The sequence below is a fragment of the Phalacrocorax carbo genome, chromosome 3 (assembly GCF_963921805.1).
Source record: "Phalacrocorax carbo chromosome 3, bPhaCar2.1, whole genome shotgun sequence".
NCBI classification, from domain to species: Eukaryota; Metazoa; Chordata; class Aves; order Suliformes; family Phalacrocoracidae; genus Phalacrocorax; species Phalacrocorax carbo.
This window is the reverse complement of record NC_087515.1, coordinates 9,502,518-9,522,064: the sequence shown is the minus strand read 5'-3', so window position 1 is coordinate 9,522,064 and position 19,547 is coordinate 9,502,518. Positions and strand designations below refer to the sequence as shown.

The following is a 19,547-nucleotide window of genomic DNA, read 5'->3' as shown; positions in this document are numbered from 1 at the left end:
GGGAAAAGTAGTAGTTATCAGATCACTGGAAGCATAAGTGAAGGCTGTTATGAACACCGAACAGCGATTCTACTACTGTCCTGAAGCCAGATTAGGCTCAAGAGGAAAGGCAAGAAAGAATATAAAAAATTATCAACTATTAAAACACAAACTTGTTCTGCTGCTGTTGTGCAAAGGGAAAGCCATAGCTGTTATAGACACTTGGATTGCATACGTGACCTACATAAACTGCCCAGGGGCAGCTGAAAAACGTTTGGACAAGAGTTCAGCATAGGACTTTGAATAAAAGAACACAGGCATCTGAAGGGTTTTATTCCAGCCAGTACAGAACTGTACCTTTCGATTCATGCTTTTATAAAAAAAAGATGACAAATCACTAGTCAGACTAAAGTATGTAGTTGGATTGCAAAGCACCTTTTCTATATTGATGAAGTATCCAGAAGGTAAATTTTGACAATGATTAAAAATACATCCTATGGTGCACAGCATGCAGTTCACTGGAATATAGCTCGCTGAACATGACTACGTTCCAGATGATTAAAGATTTCTTCTTCTGTTTCTGGAGTGAGCTGTATATTATCTTTGATTGGAGACAACGGATCTGACTTTTTACAAGAAGGAAGTTTTTCATGCTGTCTGCATAAAAAAAAAAAAAAGACAAAACAAGACCCAAGAATGTTATGATATTATATGTTTCTAATCACAGGCCTGTAAGAACATATAAGGGTTAAAACAAAGCAAGACGCCTCACCTAACTGCCCACTCATCTATGAATAAGCCCAAAATAAAAGTTTGTGATGGAATATTTTAATTTCAATTTCACTACAACTGAACAACTTCACTGAAAGCTATTTCATCTGTTCCAGCTATCCTGTGACAGAATGATAGCTGTTAGCTTTATATCTGAAAGGCTGTATGTACCCCATCCTACTCTGGGTTGTACATGCTTCCTTAACATTTAAGTCTTCTGAATAACTGTAGTTTCATATATATCCCATGAGTCTTGACATTAGGACAGAACAGGTTAGTGTCCCACATGATTTATTTGCCAGACAATGTAGTTTTTAAGGTATAAGGCTAATTTAGAAACATTTTAAAATATGAAAAAATCCCAAACCAATAAACAGAATACTCAGAGCTAAGTAAGTGCTGGCAGTGAAAAAAACCTTTTTGTGGAATAAATTTAGAAAAGAATCCCCTAAAAGCTAATAAACAAGTACTTTATGTACATAGAAATAATATATACAAAAATATATATCCCCAGCATATACCCAGAAGTTACAGACCAACCAAAACTGGATATATAAAATGTGGATGTTGGGAGCTAAGTCTTACAACTGTCAGCAGAAGAAAGGAAGAGAGTGCTATGTAGGCTCATTCTGTTCTATCTGCCTGTATTTTGATAAATCCAAATATATGAATTTTCTCCCTGTGAACAACCCTGGTCAGACATTCCCAATTAGAGGTCAAGCAAAACATACACAAACAATTTCACTCCCTCTTTGAAATTGTCATTCTTAACCCGCATCAAGAGGATAACAACAAGTAAGGTTTCTAAAAATATTAATACCAAAAGTAATAGATTTTAAACAGAAATCAGTTGTATGTTTACAATAGCGTACCGTAAGGCCAACTTACTAAAATATATTCATCCGACTTAACATATACTTACCAGTCTCACATTTACTACTCAGTGCAACGAGAATACTTTTGTCCTACTCACATTTGGTTTCAGGCTAATGAAAATAATAAAATTATTATTTAAATACGACTAATTTATTCAAAGTTGAGATTGCTACTTGGAGCTAGGAAAAGCTTTGCCGCCAGGATTTTTTACCTGAGCCCATGGAAATAGTGTAAGTTAAAAAAAAGTGTAGGTATTCTTTTAAGTAATCATTGTCCTTCAGGTTCAAACCTTGAAGATATTTGCAGAAACTTCAAGTTAGCAAAGTCATCCGAACAAGGGAAAATAGCATTTTATAATGTGCAAAAATGTCCCTTGTAACCACAGACTTCAGGTGACAGAAATATTCCATCAATGCACCATCATCTTGAAAGCAGAACAGTTCTGACAGTCAGCCATCTCAAAATGTGAGAGGCACATTAAGTTAAATAGAAACAACTTTGTATTCAATTAAGTCTGGCAACTTGTATGTGGCTTTTGTATTTAGACTAACAAATGCCTTTTAGTATTTGATGTCAAACAATGGTATAATTTGCAAATAGATTATGTTAAACTAAATGCACTACTTCAATAATGAATTTTAGGTTAGAAAGGAAAAAATAATTAGAAGAGCATATTTACCACAAATCATATTTCATGGTTATATCAAGCTTAGGAAATTAAAAATTGTATGTAGAATATATACATCTTAAGCTATTATCTTTATTGAATTGTGTGGAGGTGGTGTGTAGAGTCTGCTTTGAACATTGTTTCTTTGGGGGTGGGGGGAAATAGATATATATACAGAGTTAAAGCAACTCACCTTTTAAATTGGAAGTTTTTCCGAAGTTCGCTAATGGTGGCCTGCAGTCCCAGCTTATTTTCAGCATCACAGTGATTTCTCTTCTGCACAGGTGATGGTTTCCTGCTTAATCCACTTACTTTTGCTGGTATCAATGGCTTGAGCTTTGTTACAATACGCGACCCTATACGACTGGATTTATGTAAACCAGGAACCTGTGAGATTTTAAAATTACAGTACAAATGGTTAAAGTTACAACCTGTAAGCAATAGACATTATGCTGCAAAGCTTATAATAAAAAATAAGATGGTTTACATTGTGTTGAGATAATGCAGTCTGAATTGCCACAATAGGGCATATTTAGACAGCTTCTATAATCCAAGAAGTGGCATCTCAAACACATCAGACATAATGCAGCTGTAAGACGTGGACAACCAGTTTCCATAGGTCTTTGTATTCTTAGAGGTTGCAAATACACATTTCTTTTGAATGTAGTTTTTCAAGTCTACTGAATATTTATTTTCTTATCCATTTACATGTGAGCACAACAAAAACTCTTCAATGTCAGCTTTCAGAATTAAAAGAAGCTACTCTGGTATCACTCTCTGGGATATCTATGACTCCATTTTTCATTAATCTAAGCAGAGCACAGATATCATCAGTATGATTACCCCAAGGATCATTAGACCTTTAGTTGGACCTGCTTATCCGGTTTCTGTACCTGAAACTTGAAACAGCTGAGCTTGGCCAGAATACCTCTCTCAAATGCAACCCGTCCTAAGTTTGAACACATCAATTAAAAGAAATATATATGCCTTCATTATATAATTTATTCCAACTATTCACCACCCCATCATTAAAAAAAAGTATGCCTCATTTTCAATTCACTTATCAGTTTCTAAGCACTGAATCTATTTTTTTTCATGTTTACAAGTACAAAAAACTCATTTTGATGTGATCCAATTCCTATAATTGTGTCAGTCAGCATGATCGTCACATTTCATGTTTGCATCCCTAACTACAGTCTCTTATATTCCTGTCATTTTTCTGGGGTCGATAGCAGGCTAACTGGCTGATTGCTACTGAGACTGCTGCTATCATGCTTTCTAATACTGATACAACACCGTTGATAATTTATGCCTTCTCAAACATTATTTTTTGTGCATGAAGTTCATTCTAACTACAGAAGAAACACACTAAAGCCCAATCTGCAGGATATTTTTTCCTGTGAGTAGCTTACCACATTTCATAAATTGAAATTTACACTTATTGCTATTTATTTAATCCCTCTCTTCCCATTTGTACTATATGTGCATAAGCATACATGTAATGTACTTTTAGACAACGGTAAAACTTTCTTTGTCAAATAAGTTCACAAGTGGCAAAAGCCTACAAATGCCTTACGTTTTCCATCATTTTCTTCTGTCTTATACCTGCCTATCATTTTCCCCAGTGTTTTGGGAATTAGCCATTTGGAAGCACTAGAATAGTTTACTGTTTGAGCCACTCTGCTACTTCATTGTAAAATATGAACTACTCACAGTTAGCAGCGTCTAAGTGATCACTCACTTCTAGCTTGCTATTTTAGCTTTACTGTCATTATGAGGACCAAAAATTAATTATCAAAATACAGTACCTGCAGAAGAGAGGGTGACTGTCTACAGCTTATTTTACAACTGGCTACATAAGATTAGTTTAGATCACCTAGGTTGTAAATAATGCCTGTATTTCCCATCTGGATAATGTTATGAATAAAACGTTTTGCCCTAAATGAATAATTTTGTTTTGCTGGATCATCTTTAGAAGATGGCACAGCTCTGCCTACTTCAGGTGTTTCACTTAACTAACACAAATAGCTCTTTCTCATCCCAGTGTTTGCTATTGATCATCATTTCAAATAAAATTTGAAAAAAAGTTTAAAACGTAGGCTTAAAAATTCTAACAAGAGTGCTAGGAAAAACAAAAATAAAATCTTAAAATGCCCTGCTTGATAGTCCTTTTCTGTTTATCTGTCACTTCAGCTATTTTGCAACACATGAAGTCACCCATAATCCTATATTTCTTTGTGGTACTGATTTACATCAGAGTTATAACTTAACTAACCCCAAAGCAGGCAAAGATGCAGGTCAAACACCCATAAGAAACTTAAAACCAGTCAATTGTTCTCTTTTGTCATTATTAGCCTCTTTGCTGGGCTCATAGCAATTGTGGAAAGTAATTAGCAGTAAAAACCACAGCTGGAATACTATCACAGAAAAAATGGTAAGATCCTAGAGAGCTCACTATGTTATAGGCACCTCTTAGAGAAAAGCTTCTGTTAGTTTTGATATTAGAATTGACTAGCTAGGCGCTTCACAGTTTGGATTGGAACCATGATAAGAGTTGACAACTTCCCTAGATTGCCTCCTACAGTTATTAAATTTCTTTACACATCAGCTTTGTTACTCAGCTTACCAAAACTAGAATAATTTATGTTTTACATGATTGACTGCTTCTTCCTTAAATCTGGAACTCATTATTCCTTTCAGTTATCTTTTACTGTATTTAACACCAGCAAAGATTTCCCTTGGTTTACATTTGCAGTAAGTAATCCTATGGGAAAACTGAGCCAAAAGTGGTGTTCGTTATCTCTACCTCCCCCCACTTCAATTCCAGCTACTCGTTCCAGCTGTCTTGCTGGTGCTATGACTCACTCAAGCCCAAGAGTCTGGATGGGCCCAAGTTCCAATATGATTGGCCTTTTGGTTGTTGTTAAGTTAGTTTTCAGCCAGGTCATTTTTCTGGTCCAACTTCACTTAAGTATTATTACCAGCACATAAAGGAAGCAGAGGGAATGCACGGCCAAGGAAATAAGTGGGGGAAATCCTCTTACTAGCTGCTTGCTTTAAACTAACCCTACTGTCCTCACAGATTTTCAGCAGATTCCTATCGTCTGAAAAGCTCCAAGCATCCTGAGAATGTTTATATAAGCATCATATATTACCTCAGTACTTCCAATATTTAGCATATTAATTCTCCCAATACACCTTTAAGGTGAGCAAAACATTAAGAAAAACATATTAAATACATTCTCAACAACAAAGTAATAAGCTTCCAATCCCCAGAACGATTTCATTTCATTGCTTAGTCTTGTTGAGGAGAAGCAGGCAAAGTGGTAATCTAATGAAAAAGCATTGATTTTTGTAATCAGGTGCTCTAAAATAAAAATGTCCATTCCAGTTATTAAAGAAGTTACTAACAATAACCACAAGATGTCACTATTATATAAAATACACACAATAGTCTTGTTTGGCAGAAAGAAGCTTATGATTTTTAGTCTGTCTACGACAGGGTAGGGGTGTACATGAAAGGATGAAAGTGCCTTCCTTTGAGTCATGAATCTTTTAGCAGATTCTAATGACAATGCCTAAGGAGTTAGAGCACTTTTAGCTGTGACGGTGTTAGACTTTTTGTAAACTGGCCAAACGGGTAAAGCTCTTTGAAATGCCACAATGACAAGGAACATAAATTTATTCTTAGACATCTAAGAAACTACATAGAAGTCAAGTTACAGGTGCCCAACCAATAGCAAAAATAACTGAACTGCCGGCTCTGAAGGAAAACTGACTGTCCTTCCATACTGATTTGTTAGTGTCTAACAAGGCTTTCAACTAAAACAAACAAGAAAGGTTGACTAAAACCTTTCCATGTTTTTAAATTTAAACATGCTTTTTCTAGTCAAAGAGGAAGGAGACTGCTAAACAGCAGATTTATCAAGACAAACAATGAAATGAGGTGGTATCCTGTGACTGTATCTGGATGATGAACGTGACTGCAGTTTGCATCGTAAAACCTGTGTATTTAACATGCCTAAGGAAAATGAAGTGGGTTTTTTTTTTTCCTTAGCTTGGATTTTTATTTTATACCAGTGTTTCAAATCCCCAGAGAAGTTGCAACTGTGGTATCAATCATAGGTGGCCTGGTTATAGTTCATCTTATCTCTGATAGAGATGAACAAGAATATGATTTTCTCTTGCCAACATGTGCATTGCTTAAGACTCTTTCATTAGGAGTTCTAGAATTAACTAACAAAGCAAAAACTGATTTTCAGAGTTTAGTAGAGCTCATAGCAAAGTCAATTAATTCTTACCTTGGTCTTTATGATGGTAGTTTTTCTGTCAGTTTGAACAGCAGAAAATACTGGAGACCGAGCACGTTGATCACAAGCCAGTTTTGAACTAGAGTCCGATTCCTTCATCAAGAGAAAATTCATTTTGTTTTAAAACAGTTTTTTCTTTTTAAAAACACCATGTATATTTTTATATCTATACATATATGCTTTATAAGGTATAATGTTTTCAGCAATTCTAAGAACCTATACAAAAACCTGGGCTTATTTTCAGCAAGCAACACTATGGTGACACACAGATGCTTTCTGAAAGGACTTCAGGGACTAACAAAAGCAGAGAACGAGAGCTAGCCTACCAGGTTTTTTATGACCCGCTGTAGTAATAGCAGTGGAAAGACTGAAGACAAACTAAAGCCAGAGAACAGGACCTGATTTAAGCTAGTGATTCAATCTATTCTACACAACTATGTTAAGCATTGACAAGGTTTCTTAGCACAAGCTACATAATGATCAGGGTATTTTGAAGAGACGACTTTGTTGCCTAATTTCTTCTACAATTTAAAGTGAGAGTGAATGCTGAAACAATGTCTAGTTTTCTTACTTCTGCATCTGAACTGTTGTTAGACACTTGTGGTATTTCTGAAGACTCCAAACTGCATTCTGATGGCTCAAAAGACCTTTGAGACTGTGATGACTGTTCCAGTTCTGTTACGGGGGAGGATTCTTCCTCCAGTTTGCCAGACACTGCCCCACTCTCTGTTTGCACCCCATTAATCTGATCTTCCTGGGATACCACACAGTTGCTTCTCTGTTGGTGAAACTGCTGTGAAAGTAGAGTATGAGATGGGCCAAGATTTCCTGAATTATTTACGGGGCTGCTAAACCAACGGAAGCAATTTTTCTGCGTTTCTCCAGGAGGCGTAAAGGTAGTCCTTGTTGATTTTTCAGTTTCTGAAAACTGAGAAACATCATCTGCTCCATGTTTTACTTCCTGTTTCTGGCAATCCTGCTCAGCATCTTGAGGTAGATCACAGTCATCCTTCTTTGCTCTATCACAATTATGCTCAAATGTAAACGCATCATTGCAGAAAAACCTAGAAAAGTAAAAAAGGTGAAGACAAGGGAGGAGAAAGTTACTGCAAATGCGTGTCATCTCCAAAAGCCAGTAGTTGCCTATGCAACAATTTTATTTTTGAAGTGCAATTGCAGACACAAATTATTTTGACAGTGGGCGAAGTCTTAGTCCCTCAGGGAGGCATTTAACAGAAAATAGTAAAATGTAAGGTGGGGTGGGGGGAAAAAAAAATAAATATCAGCTGTAAACATGTCATTCATTGACTGAAATACTAATAAGATTCTTCATCTGGAGAATCGAAACATCTAGGAATCCTAGAAAACCTAAGAATATATTCATTAATTTTCATAAAACTAAACAGTAGTAAAACACTTCAGTACCTCTTATCAAAGAAATTAGAACCTATCTAGTTCTTTTCCATGCTATAGCAGCACCTCTTAAGGGTAAGTACAATTCAGAGCTCTTAAAAAACTGATCATTGCTTTAAAGAAGAATCTACCATCACTGACAACTCTTAACTTTTGATGCAACATGACAAAACTTTCAGCTCAGGAAGGTGTGCATTAAAGATAAAAGAACATCAGTATTAAGACTATTCTGTAAGATTACACTGCTCAAAAATATTCAAATTATTTAAGATAAAAGTTACACAATAAGAGACATACTTGTGATAATGCTTCGTAAAACCAATTTAAGTAGCTGTGGCCAAATGTGACCAAAAAACCCATAACACACAGCCAATTAAAAGAACTAACAAACCCAAAGCCCCTCTTCATAAAGTGCTGGTGCGGAGATCAGGAGCATCAACTGAATGGGATGGGGTAAGAATTTGTATTTGCCATACAGTATGGCCAGGTTTGGCTTTGTGAAACAAAGAACCCTGTCAACATAAGTCAACATATGCTTACATATTTGGCACAACGCAACTATTTTTATGTCATGACCTTTACCTGTAAAAGAAATATGGCCAATTGCTAATTAATTTTGATACCCAGAGGCTAGACTGTATTGAGTAGTCTCACAGTCTTCATTTCTGCAGTAAAAAATTGACATTATTTATCCATATCTCACTCACTCTCACGCATAGATAGCATGCCTAGCACAAAGGGTTCTCCATCTCAGCTCAGGACTACAGGTGCATTAATACAGTTGTATTAAGAAGTCTGAACTAGAATTTTCTCATTTTCAGGATTCAGGTTATTTCAGCACCCAAGACAGCAAATAGTGTTTTGCTACTTATTAAAACATGTGATGCAAGCATACCTGCTTCTTGTTCCTGGAACAATTACAGCATCCTTCTCTTTGTTTTTCTTTTGTAGAAAGGAAGCAAATTTATTTCTAACTCTGGGCAGGGAGTTAGAGCTTTCTTGAGTCACAGAATTCCCTGAAGAATCAAGGCTTTGTATTGATAAAACACTAATTTGTGCTTGACCATCATGGTTGTTCTCCTTCTTGGATTTTTTTGCTTTGGAAAATGAATATTGGTTCAGAAGATCCCCATCTGAGATTTCTTCCAAATCTAAAGACAATTTAAACATCACTGTAGAAGCATGTTCTAGAATTAACAAGTTATGAGAGAACTTAGCATTACATATTTACTCCCACAGGCTTAAAAATATTAGTAAGGTCTGGTAGGAACGTTCTTGACATTACAGTTTAGAAGTCTAACACAGTTGTTTTTTAGTACCTAGCCTTAAAAGTAACTTTCTATGAAAAGGTAGATGGAGTGAAGGCAGAACAGCTAAAGTGAACATGATTTGTTTTTTAATGCTTTGAAAGCAAAGTTATATTTGACTTAAAGTCAGGTTGCTAAACTAACTACAGATTTTGATAAACCAGGAAAATATCACGAGTAACAAAGGCAAAAAAGAAGCCCCAGTAGCACAGTCAGAAAGCAAAGGAAGAGATGATCCTTAACATATCAATTAAAGCACAATGGTAACAAAGAAGTGCCCCTTCTATTACAAGCCCACAGTTTATTTCAGCACAAACTTCAGTGATATAGAAGACAAGATAGCACAGATTTACTAGAGAAAGAGAGAAAGTTGGAGTAAAGGAAGCCTATACAGGGGATAGAGGCAGCGTGCTGTTAGAAGAGTACAGAAGACATTCCTTAAATTTTCTGTCTGTCCAAATATCAACTCTAGAAAAAATAGGCTGTTACAATGGCTTGTGAAGAAATGAAGATATGGAAGTTAAACCCAAAAATATCTAAAATTAGAGCAGATGATATTAAACATGACGACTTAAAACTGAAAACAACAAGGTTTTATAGCAAATTAGAGAAAGTTAAAATCAAGTGCTGCCGAAAGTTTGCTGCCATCCTCAATCATTACATAGGTCTAATATTAGGGCTTGTTATTCTTGCAGGTTGTTGAAAACAGAATACAGATGATACAAGTTAGAGTTAGGCCTCTAAACTCTCATGCCATCATGTCCAAGATAAAAGGCTTATTTCCCCACAGTCTTATATATTGTTTAATGAAAACATACCACTCCTTGGCCTTTTTGCCAAGAGATCTTTGCCTGGAAGTTTTAGCCTTTTAACACTAATTATCTTCTCCATGCCTTTGGTTGTTGGTTTCTCTACGGAATGCATTTTATGCGGAACAGTATCTGCATTAGGGCCAAGCTTGTAGTCTCTGCTCCAAATGCTATTTACATGATTCGCATGTCTGTCGTTCCAGCCGCAACTTCTCTGCGTCACAGGCTACAAAAAAAATTTAAAAAACAAGACACAGGTTTATAATTTTGCCTTCTACATACGGTTTCCTGATTTAGCATATAAGGACATCTTGACATTTGTACAACAACTAGCAAAATACTCTACATGAATGTTTTCTTTTTTACAACAACTAGCAAAATACTCTACATGAATGTTTTCTTTTTTGTTCCCACATTTCTCACGCTTTTTATACAAATTCTTTTTCTTTTGTGCTACCATTACTTCATTCCGATATGGCACAGGTGACTCACTGGTTATCTCAGACAAAATTAAAAGTTTAAACTTCATTTCTATTCAGAAAACCTAATTTGGGAAAATACTTTCCTCAGAGTTATATAACTGGAAGAAATCCAAATCTTGAGAATTTTCTCTTTAAATCAGTTACTTACATAATAATTTGATAGTATTAAGGACTTATCAAAAAATTTTGAAAGTAAAACAAACATTAAAGTTCACTGCCATGAAAAGTAAGATTTTTACCTGTGCAAAGATTGAGAAATATGTGTGTGGGAGCATAGAGTTTCTCTAACAGCAGAATAGCTTTTGCTGCCAAGTCAGTTGTCGATAACATTTAATCATATTTTCCCATGAATGTTCAGACCCACATCAAAATCTTAATATATAACTTCAGAACAAAGATGTTACCTGTGCAGTGTCTGGGTTATAATTATCAATTTGTTCCATTGTATCAACGTCAATGTTGCCAATGGCAATTTGAAAAGCAGTACCATCTCCAAAATGTCTGTTCCCATCATATTAAAGGAAAATATCTGAATATTACATTACATTTCAAAAACCGTAGCATGAGAGTTAGATGAGCTGTTTCCCATTTTTGTGCTAAAAAGCATTGTTAGAATATTAACCAAAAGCATTAATACGACTACTCATGGCTCAATCTGATGCAAGTGCAATTGTAATAGATCTTCAGTGCTTGGCAATTCACAGAAGTCAAAAGGAAAACGTTCAGTCATCAGCAGGAAGGTTACCGTCTTTCTCCTTCCTAATTTCTGGAAATGCCAGAGATCAGGTGGCTTGAAGAACATACAAAGCTAGTAACTACTTCACCAGTGCCCTCTTTCTTCATTTTCCCAGTCTCCCATGCTGAAATTTATGCTGCACAAATGTGCCAAAATGCTACTTGTTCTATAGGAAGAGCTATCTGGCGAAACAGGAAATGCTTAGATTAGGGAATGAGTTGAACACAGATTGCACAAATTAAACTGGCAGAGATTATGACACACTCAACACAGGCAGAACTTAAAGACGGTCATAAAGTGACTCAAACAGTTTAAATATAGCCTGTATTCAACAAGTTGTTTTCTAAAATGAAAAAAAAAAAAAAATATCACTAACTTCTACCTAAAATGGTATGCCAATGATAGGTGACTCAGTTACCCTCTGCAAAAAAGACCTTCTAAGATTGCAGAAAAGACAAGCTTTAGTCAACAGCAGAGATGCAATGAAAAATATAAGTACACCACAGACGCAATGAAAAGTATAAGACACCACACCTGCTCACCCTGATTTCCCCACTCTGCTGTTTCAACACAAAGGATACCGTCCTGCATAAATTAGTGTTTCTGGATCAACATCATCCCTATATGCATTCAGAGGAACTAATTTTCTGTTGACGGGATCAAAAACTAATTGATAAAGGAATGTATTATTGGCTCGTGTAAAACCCTGTATGTATTCTTCTGGTACTGTTATGTTCATCTTCAAGTACTGCCCCATTTTCTTAATAACCTGTCAAAAAAAGAAAGCTTAACTGTTTAAAAGAAACAGGTTACACAAAAGGTTAAACACATTACCAGCAAAGATACTTAAAAATTGAAATTAAATGTAGCACGTGTGTCCTGTTACAAGAAGCAGATTCCACTTACACAGGAAGGAAAAAAGAAGTTTTTTACATTATTTTGCCACTCTCAAGTTGTTCACAATCTTATAAATAAGACAATTCAACTCTTCAGAAATACTTCTTGTCCAATAAATAAATTCAGAATCTGAACAGCATTACAGAGCATCTCCTTAAGGTATATTTCTTAAAACTAATGCATATCAGATTTTATCATTCATATTATCAGAACACATATGCAATATGTGGATGTTTTTAGGATAGAAAAAAGCAAAACTAATCAGATTTCTCCCCCTACTGCACTACTTATCACAAAAGACTACATATTGATCTGGTAGCTCCTCCCATGAATTGTTACTGCACCTCTCAAAGAAGTTCCTAATAATTCATTGACCTCTACATTATCCAGTTTCACAGAATACAGATTATGTTCTTTTGAAGATCGAGTTTATCATACTGCTAGATGCAAGAGTTTCTCCTCCTCTCCAAATAAAACATCAGCTGTGTTTTGGCCATGCAACCTAAATACAGGCAAATTTACTCATCTCATTAAGAAGTAAGAGTCTGAACAGGCACTGCTGGACTATTTTATATTTTTTGACTGATTCATGACTTTCCAACACTGCCGGAAAATAGCAGCGATGAATCACATGACAAATGATTAAGGGAAAAATTTTTCAGATTATTAAATCCTGACATTTTGCTCAAAAGATATACTTTAAAGGAAATTATGATTTGTATGGGAAGAGTTCAAAGTTCCCATTTTACTTCCACAAAAGCCAATCAAACCAGGTGCTTTGATGCCTCCTTTACATATTACAAAACATTTTAAAACTAAAAATCAGTTTTGTGTATAGAAAAAAAAAACACCAAACAAAACTACTAAAGCATACAAATAACTTTAGAAAACAATACAGTAAGTTAGACTGCATTATCTAAATGTTTTTCTGGTTTAGATTTACCTGCCTTCAGGAGAGCCACATAAGGTGTTTTTCTTATTAGCTCTTAAAAACCTCTCTTCTCCCTTACTATCTGCACCAAAGTATTCCTACTCTCTTAGACTCTGTATTTCCTAATACTAGATTTGTTTTGTTTCATACATTGGATAAGAAAAAAAAAACAACAAACAAGCGTGTACCTTATTTTTTGGTTTGCACTATACCAAAGTTTTCTTTCATGTTTTTAATATATAAATGTCTGCATCTGTATGTAAGTAATTAAATACAAAAAGGAAATCAGATAAGACTCCCAATCCCTGCCCCTCCCAGACAATAAAAGTGTATTTATGCAAAAGTAACAGAGTTAAATTAGCAGTTCCAATAGCTAATCTGCAAAAACAGAAGCAAAAGCAGGTACTGGCGGGGGGAAAGAATCCAGAGCCTTCAAAAAAAAAAATTAAGTCTCTCGTCAAATAGAATATGCCCTTGAAGGATTAGAACAATTCTTTATTTAAGTTTACTTCAGTGTATTTCATTAAATATATAATAGCTTCAACCCTTGAGTAAGTTTAGCTCAGCATCTTTCTAAAGCACAGGATAAAAAAATTTTTCTTTTAGCGTTCTCCTCAAAATGGAGAAAGTCAAGACACCCTCATATTTTCAGTTCAGATTTAATTGCACACATACTGTTACGGGTTCCCAAAAAGCCAACACAAAAAGCAAAACCAGGCTTACCTTTAAAATATCTGGATTGTTGGCTAATTTTAGTAACTTGCATGCTTTAGCTAACCCAATTCCATGAATTGACGAGAGGTAGTCACAACCAGAAAGAATACACATGTAGCGGAATTTCTCTTCTGTAAATACATTTCCAAGCTGCTTGCAGTTTCCTAGTCGAGCTTGATCTATCTCTAGTCCATTTCCAAACTTGTCAATTTTCAGAAACACCTGGAAATTGAAAGGAAGTGAAAACAATAGTTTTCACCCATATTAGCTAGTTTGTTGCATTTGGTGGAAACAACGAAGGCTGAGTGCTATTCGTATCTCTTCTGTTTCCCCCATTTACTGTAGAAGAATAAATCCATACATTAAACACACTTGGCAACTTCAAACTGCTTTTAAGACATCAACAACAGGTAAAGCAGAGAAGTAAAGATGAAGAGTTATTTTCTTCCTTACCTTTTTACATCCAAAAGCTAAAAGATCAGAGTCTTCTGTAATTATAGCTTGAACCATGCCAATCTTGTTAAGATAAGCCAACTGAGCATCAGCTTCATAAGGAGCAACAATACAATCAACTCCCCGGGCTCGTGCAGCCTGTATGTAAACAAGAAGCATACAAGTACTTTGCATCAATTTTCAGTAATTATCTTAAGACACCTCAAAGCGTAAGAACCTCTCTCTACCTTAAAAAACTGAAACCATGATCTTTTTAATCCCACACCCATCCCCTCCCATTAGAGCCTGATATTTCATATCTGAAACTCAAACTTCATGCAGCTTAGACCTATATAGACTAGTTTACAAAAAACAGCTTTTCCTGTGTTGGTCTGTAATGCTGTGCTCCCTGCCTCTACCACAGATGCCAGCTTCAAACACATGCAAGTTATGTTCTGGAACAAATGTAATACTATTTAGATAAAGATCCTGTGACTGCAGCAGAAGGATAGCAAAAAGCCATTAGAGAGGTTTTTAAGCAGCCAAAAACTTTTCTATAGTCTATTCTCAGGAACTAGCCAATGTGAAAAAAAAAAATAATGAAAACACCCCTCATCTTTAGTTTTTGTGCAGCAAAAGTAAAACTGTTGGTGTTAACAAGGTCAGTTCATAGCAGTAAGAGATGTATTTCAGCTGACACATGTATTTATACAATTGGACATAATAAACCTGAAGCAAAGTTACAGTTTGTTAACTGCCTAACAATCCAACATATGCAGGACAATTAGAAGCTAAGAAGGGGGAATATCTTTCTTGCCTACATAGAAGAGGTACTGATGTAACCATACAACAGCAGAGTAAGCCATGCTACCTCCTGCGTAGATTTTTTTTTTAAACTGTTAGTATCAGCAGTATTGACAACTTACTTTAATAACTTCATGAGCCATAACATGGGTAACATTTACACTGCGCCCAAAACATTCCCTAGCTTCTGACAGTTTCCCTTCCTGCAACAATTGCTTCCCCTTCTGAAGACTGGCCTGACGCTTCCTGAAATATAAACAAAAATATCACCAACCTCAGATTATTTTTCATTTAAAAGAACAAGTCGCAGAAAGGACTAAGAGAGATAGGTAGGAAAGCCAGAAAAAAAAACCCAAACAAACTGTTTTGCAGATGAACACTTCCCAAATCTGTTCTGCTGGGTAAGTTTTTAAAACATAAGAATAACTAAGTCATTGTATTGACAAGGAGGATGAGATTGGCATGTTGAAATTTATATGTTTTCTTCAGAAAACAGCAACAATTCAGGAAATGAAATCAGCAGCGCAAAAGAAATACACCCACTCTCAGGTTGCAGTAAAATAGATTTAATTGAATTTGGGAATATGTGACATTAGATAATTATTGGTTTAGAGGATAGAAGGCATCACGTACTTCATTTCAAATACCGGAAATTGTTCGCTCCACGCTGAAGGAAGCATATGTCCCATGAGAATTTATAAATGAAAACCCCTAATGAAAAATTCTCACCGCGCTTCATTGAGAAGTCCCATTATATAGGGACCCAAATCCAAACCTGAAAAAAGTTTATCTGATTAATTGTAGAGGAAGATGAGGAAGGTGGTGTTATTTTTAAATAAAATTATACCGGGAAGAAATATTTTTGTCCAGAGACCACAAGGGCGGGTAAACTAAAAGCCTTTCATATGTAACAGGAACTAATGCTCAGAGGTTTACTTCCTTCCTCTCTAAAAGTGCTTTCATTTATGAAGCACATTTCTATTTTTGGAATAAAACCTCTAAGAAGAGGTTTGTAGGATTTTAAAATGTAATTTAAATGAAATAACACTATATTGCAGGAAACTTTACCAGAAATTACTACCTAGCTGAAGTTTGAGGTTTTTCAACTTTGAAAATGAATTGTAGTGTTAAACACACTGCTTTGCTTGCAAATCAACACAGTTCAGTACTTACTCTCGTCGGGCCTTTTCCACTTCCTTCTTAGAAGGTAGGGTGCATCCATCAAATACCAAAATTGGTTTAATTCCAAATGAGAGGAGCATATCGACAAGTTTCATACAGAAAACTACATAACTGTATCAACAATAACAAAAGTAAGAAAAGATCAGCTTTACTGTTAAGCACAAGTCTATTGCATGTTTTCTATTTGCAGGAAGGAGAACTCTAAGTTTAGGACTAACCATTCTTCAAGGATCTTAATGTGCCATCTATTTCCCCAGAATAATAAAAAGAGTAAGAACACTTGAATATGCTGGGGGTTTGGGTTGGGTTTTTTCCCTGCCCCCGCACAAGAGAAATGCTCCACCTCCCAATGCAGAACCAAACTGACCGCTCCCTGCTCCTACACAAAATGAAATAAGAACTCTAGTACAATTCAGTTTGATTTTGCTACTTTAGGATTCAACATTGCTAAAAACTTTACAAGTTAAAGCATGGTTCATCTTTTTAGTTTCAGCAACCCAGTTCATAATGGCCAGGGAAACAGGAGGCAGACGAGCACTGTACTTTATCTTTACCCAAAGCCTTGTGAAAGGCAGACGAAATGCACTTCTATAGAGTTGGAGGAATGATGGGGTATTAAACCTCTATTTGTGGAACTATCTACTCCTCTCCAGATGGTGGATGTGTGCTATAGACAGACATGCAAATATATCTTCCCAGACTAAAATACAAGCACAGTACTGAAAATATTCCAGAAGACACGAGAGTTCCCCAAACAGTGAAGATGGTGTAAGGACCAGGAGCCAATACTCCACTGCCTTCCAAACCCATCCCTTAGTAAAATATCTGTAGGGAATTCCAGGCTGTATGTATTCCCTCTGACCTCCTTTCCTGTTATTTCTACAGAAGTGCCAGTCTAAGACCAGCGATCATATGTGCACAGAAACAAGATTTGGTCATAAAACATTCATGTATTCATTTAACCATTCCCAAATCTCCTGTGACTATGAATGTTTCTTCTGCCAGTCAACTTCTTTCTCAACTGAAGTGTATGTACCCTGTTCTCAGGACACTGAAGGATCTCCACTACCTTCAAAGGCAGGTAGCAAGTTTGGATGGAACTCTACAGTTCTTTGTATCAACAGAAGATCTGAAACCATTTGCAAACCACCAACTCTTCCTCACCTCCAATCAAACATTTAATCAAAATTTCATATGTGAAGTTTGATCTAGACTAGTCAGTGTAGCTTTATTTCTGAGAAGATAAAGATTAAACTTCATTTAAAATTATATCTATTCTGAAACAGAGTCCAACCCAGTTTTCCCAAGATGGGCAAGAACCTATGCAATTCTGATCTAGGCTACAAAGCTGAACTTGAAATACAACCGTGGTTTCTGTTCATTTTCTTCCTTAGAAATGTAACTGTGTAAGTAAAAAAAAAAATATGTTACATTAGAAAAGCTACTCTTACTAAAAATATAGTATGCTAAGCAAAAAAACTTACACCTTATTCAGAGCGCACCCCATCTATCAGAATGCCTCAGTATCACTACAGTTTTGTCACAGCAGTATTTACAAGCCATCATTACATACAAATAAGGTTCCTGAAAATAATACTAAATTTGAAACCTATAAATTGCATCTACAGAATCTCATCAGAGAGATTAGATTATAACTGAGAGGGAGACATGGTGTAAAAAAATCTAACTCACCTAACCGTTGGTGTTTTAACAGAAGATATTGTAGAGAGTTTTTCCCCTCTTCAATATACTTCAATACTTATTTGCACAGTTGGAAAGTTATTTACTTATAGCCAGTATTTCCATTTCCAAAAATTACAACTGAACCTGAGAATTCAGAAGCAACAGTAAGAAGTGAAACTGCTTTAGCTTAGCCTTTAGCTCAAGAAACGTCAAGCTAACAAACTTCAATTTGTAAGAGGGATGAGACCAAAACGTAACACAGACTTACAGATCTGTTGGCTCTCCTCGGGCCAGCTTTTCAGCACAAGCATAAGCGCCTTTGTGCAGCCAACAGTAGGTGTCCACAGCTACCGTCTGCCCTTTGTATTTCTTCACGTGGGTTGGTTCAGCAGCCTCCTTGATGAACTGGAGTAGGCCCTGAATCCCCATGGTGCCGCTTCAACTGCACTCGGGAAGACGAAAAGCGTGAGCGGAAGGCCGAGTCCCGGGCTTTGCACAAGGGACGTCGGGCGAGGCTGCAGGCAGGGTGCTGGGCTGCACCAGGGGCAGGAGGCGCTCCCGCCGGAGCCACCGCGCACCCTGCGCGGCCGAAGCTCCTTTCCGCCCTCCGAAGAGATGCACAAACCTTTAAGCCAGCGGTTTGAGCCCGCGGGCCCCGCGCAGGCCCTGTCCCCGAGGGACAGCGGGGACGGCCGCGGGCACGAGGGGCGCCAGGCGCGGCCACGGTTCGCCCCTGTCCCCCGTGCCGGTCCGCGGCTGGCGGGGACTCAGCGACGCCCGCCGCGCCCTCCCCCACAGCCTCCCCCCGAGCGGCACGCACGCACGGGCACCGGGACCCGCACCCGGCCGGGGGCCGCAGGCTCTCAGGCGGCGCTCCCGCCTCGGGGCCGCCTCCCCCACGGCGCCGCCGGCACCTCCGCTTCGGCGCGGGCCGCCGCTGCCCAGGGACGGGGGGAACGCGATGGCCAACGGCCGCGGAGCTCCGCGCGCCAGTACCTGGCCGGGGGGGGAAGGAGGAGCCCGCTCCGTCCCACCCGGCTCCGTTCGCTCTGCTCTGCCCGGCCGTGGCGCGCGGCGGCCGCTCAGGACTTTCAAGCAGCGCGCGCTCCGGGCGCTGGCCCCGCCCCGGCGGGGGACTACAAGGCCCAGCACGCCTCGCGCGGGCGATGAGGCCGTTAGCGCGGGAGCCCCGGCCCCGGCCCCGGCCCCGGCCCCGGCCCCGGCCCCGGCCCCTGAGACTCCGGTCCCCCCGGAATCGCGCTTCTGCTGGGTACCGGGAGTTCTCCGGAACCTTCTCTGTTATTTGAAACTGACCTTGAAAGATAGGGATTTAAGGATTAGAAATTAATGCTCTGTCCCCATGAGCGTTAATTTCTAACCATCCCGTCCCTTTTGCATCAGGAGTGGTGAATAGTGTGCCTGTGTACCTCTTAAACACCAGCCTACAATTTGCTCTACGAATTAAGGAATAAAATAGTATTTTTAAAAGGGCCATTTAACCCTGATCATGCATTATTGTGAAAACAGTTTCAAAATAAACTTTAAACACTTTCA

At 37.7% G+C, this 19,547-nt stretch overlaps 1 protein-coding gene across 3 annotated transcripts; it reads right to left on the bottom strand.

Annotated features, from left to right (window-relative positions):
- Positions 1-283: 283 nt before the first annotated feature.
- On the bottom strand, positions 284-19,112 carry EXO1 (exonuclease 1). 3 transcript variants are annotated; one of them, XM_064445780.1, is made up of 14 exons: positions 18,990-19,112; positions 18,262-18,435; positions 16,302-16,421; positions 15,251-15,374; positions 14,346-14,483; positions 13,902-14,114; positions 11,932-12,119; positions 11,019-11,115; positions 10,142-10,358; positions 8,912-9,167; positions 7,175-7,667; positions 6,595-6,696; positions 2,487-2,680; positions 284-636 (listed from the first exon to the last, which is right to left on the bottom strand). In XM_064445780.1, exons 2-14 carry the CDS (start codon positions 18,420-18,422, stop codon positions 495-497), a joined length of 2,445 nt encoding a protein of 814 aa, XP_064301850.1. In that variant the 5' UTR covers positions 18,423-18,435; positions 18,990-19,112; the 3' UTR covers positions 284-494. The 3 variants fall into 3 exon arrangements, with proteins under 3 accessions (XP_064301850.1, XP_064301852.1, XP_064301851.1); XM_064445782.1 differs by lacking the exon at positions 18,990-19,112 and adding an exon at positions 18,003-18,137 and having other exon boundaries at positions 18,262-18,341; XM_064445781.1 differs by lacking the exon at positions 18,990-19,112 and having other exon boundaries at positions 18,262-18,773.
- Positions 19,113-19,547: the final 435 nt, after the last annotated feature.

What these genes read in the sequence shown, in the direction of transcription:
- EXO1 (XM_064445780.1), bottom strand. Translation starts at nt 18,422, where the DNA reads ATGGGGATTCAGGGCCTACTCCAGTTCATCAAGGAGGCTGCTGAACCA. An exon ending in GTGGAAAAGGCCCGACGAGA is followed by an intron (nt 15,375 to 16,301) that starts GTAAGTACTGAA and finishes TTTATATTTCAG; the next exon opens with GAAGCGTCAGGCCAGTCTTC. An exon ending in GGCAAAAAGGCCAAGGAGTG is followed by an intron (nt 9,168 to 10,141) that starts GTATGTTTTCAT and finishes AATTGTCTTTAG; the next exon opens with ATTTGGAAGAAATCTCAGAT.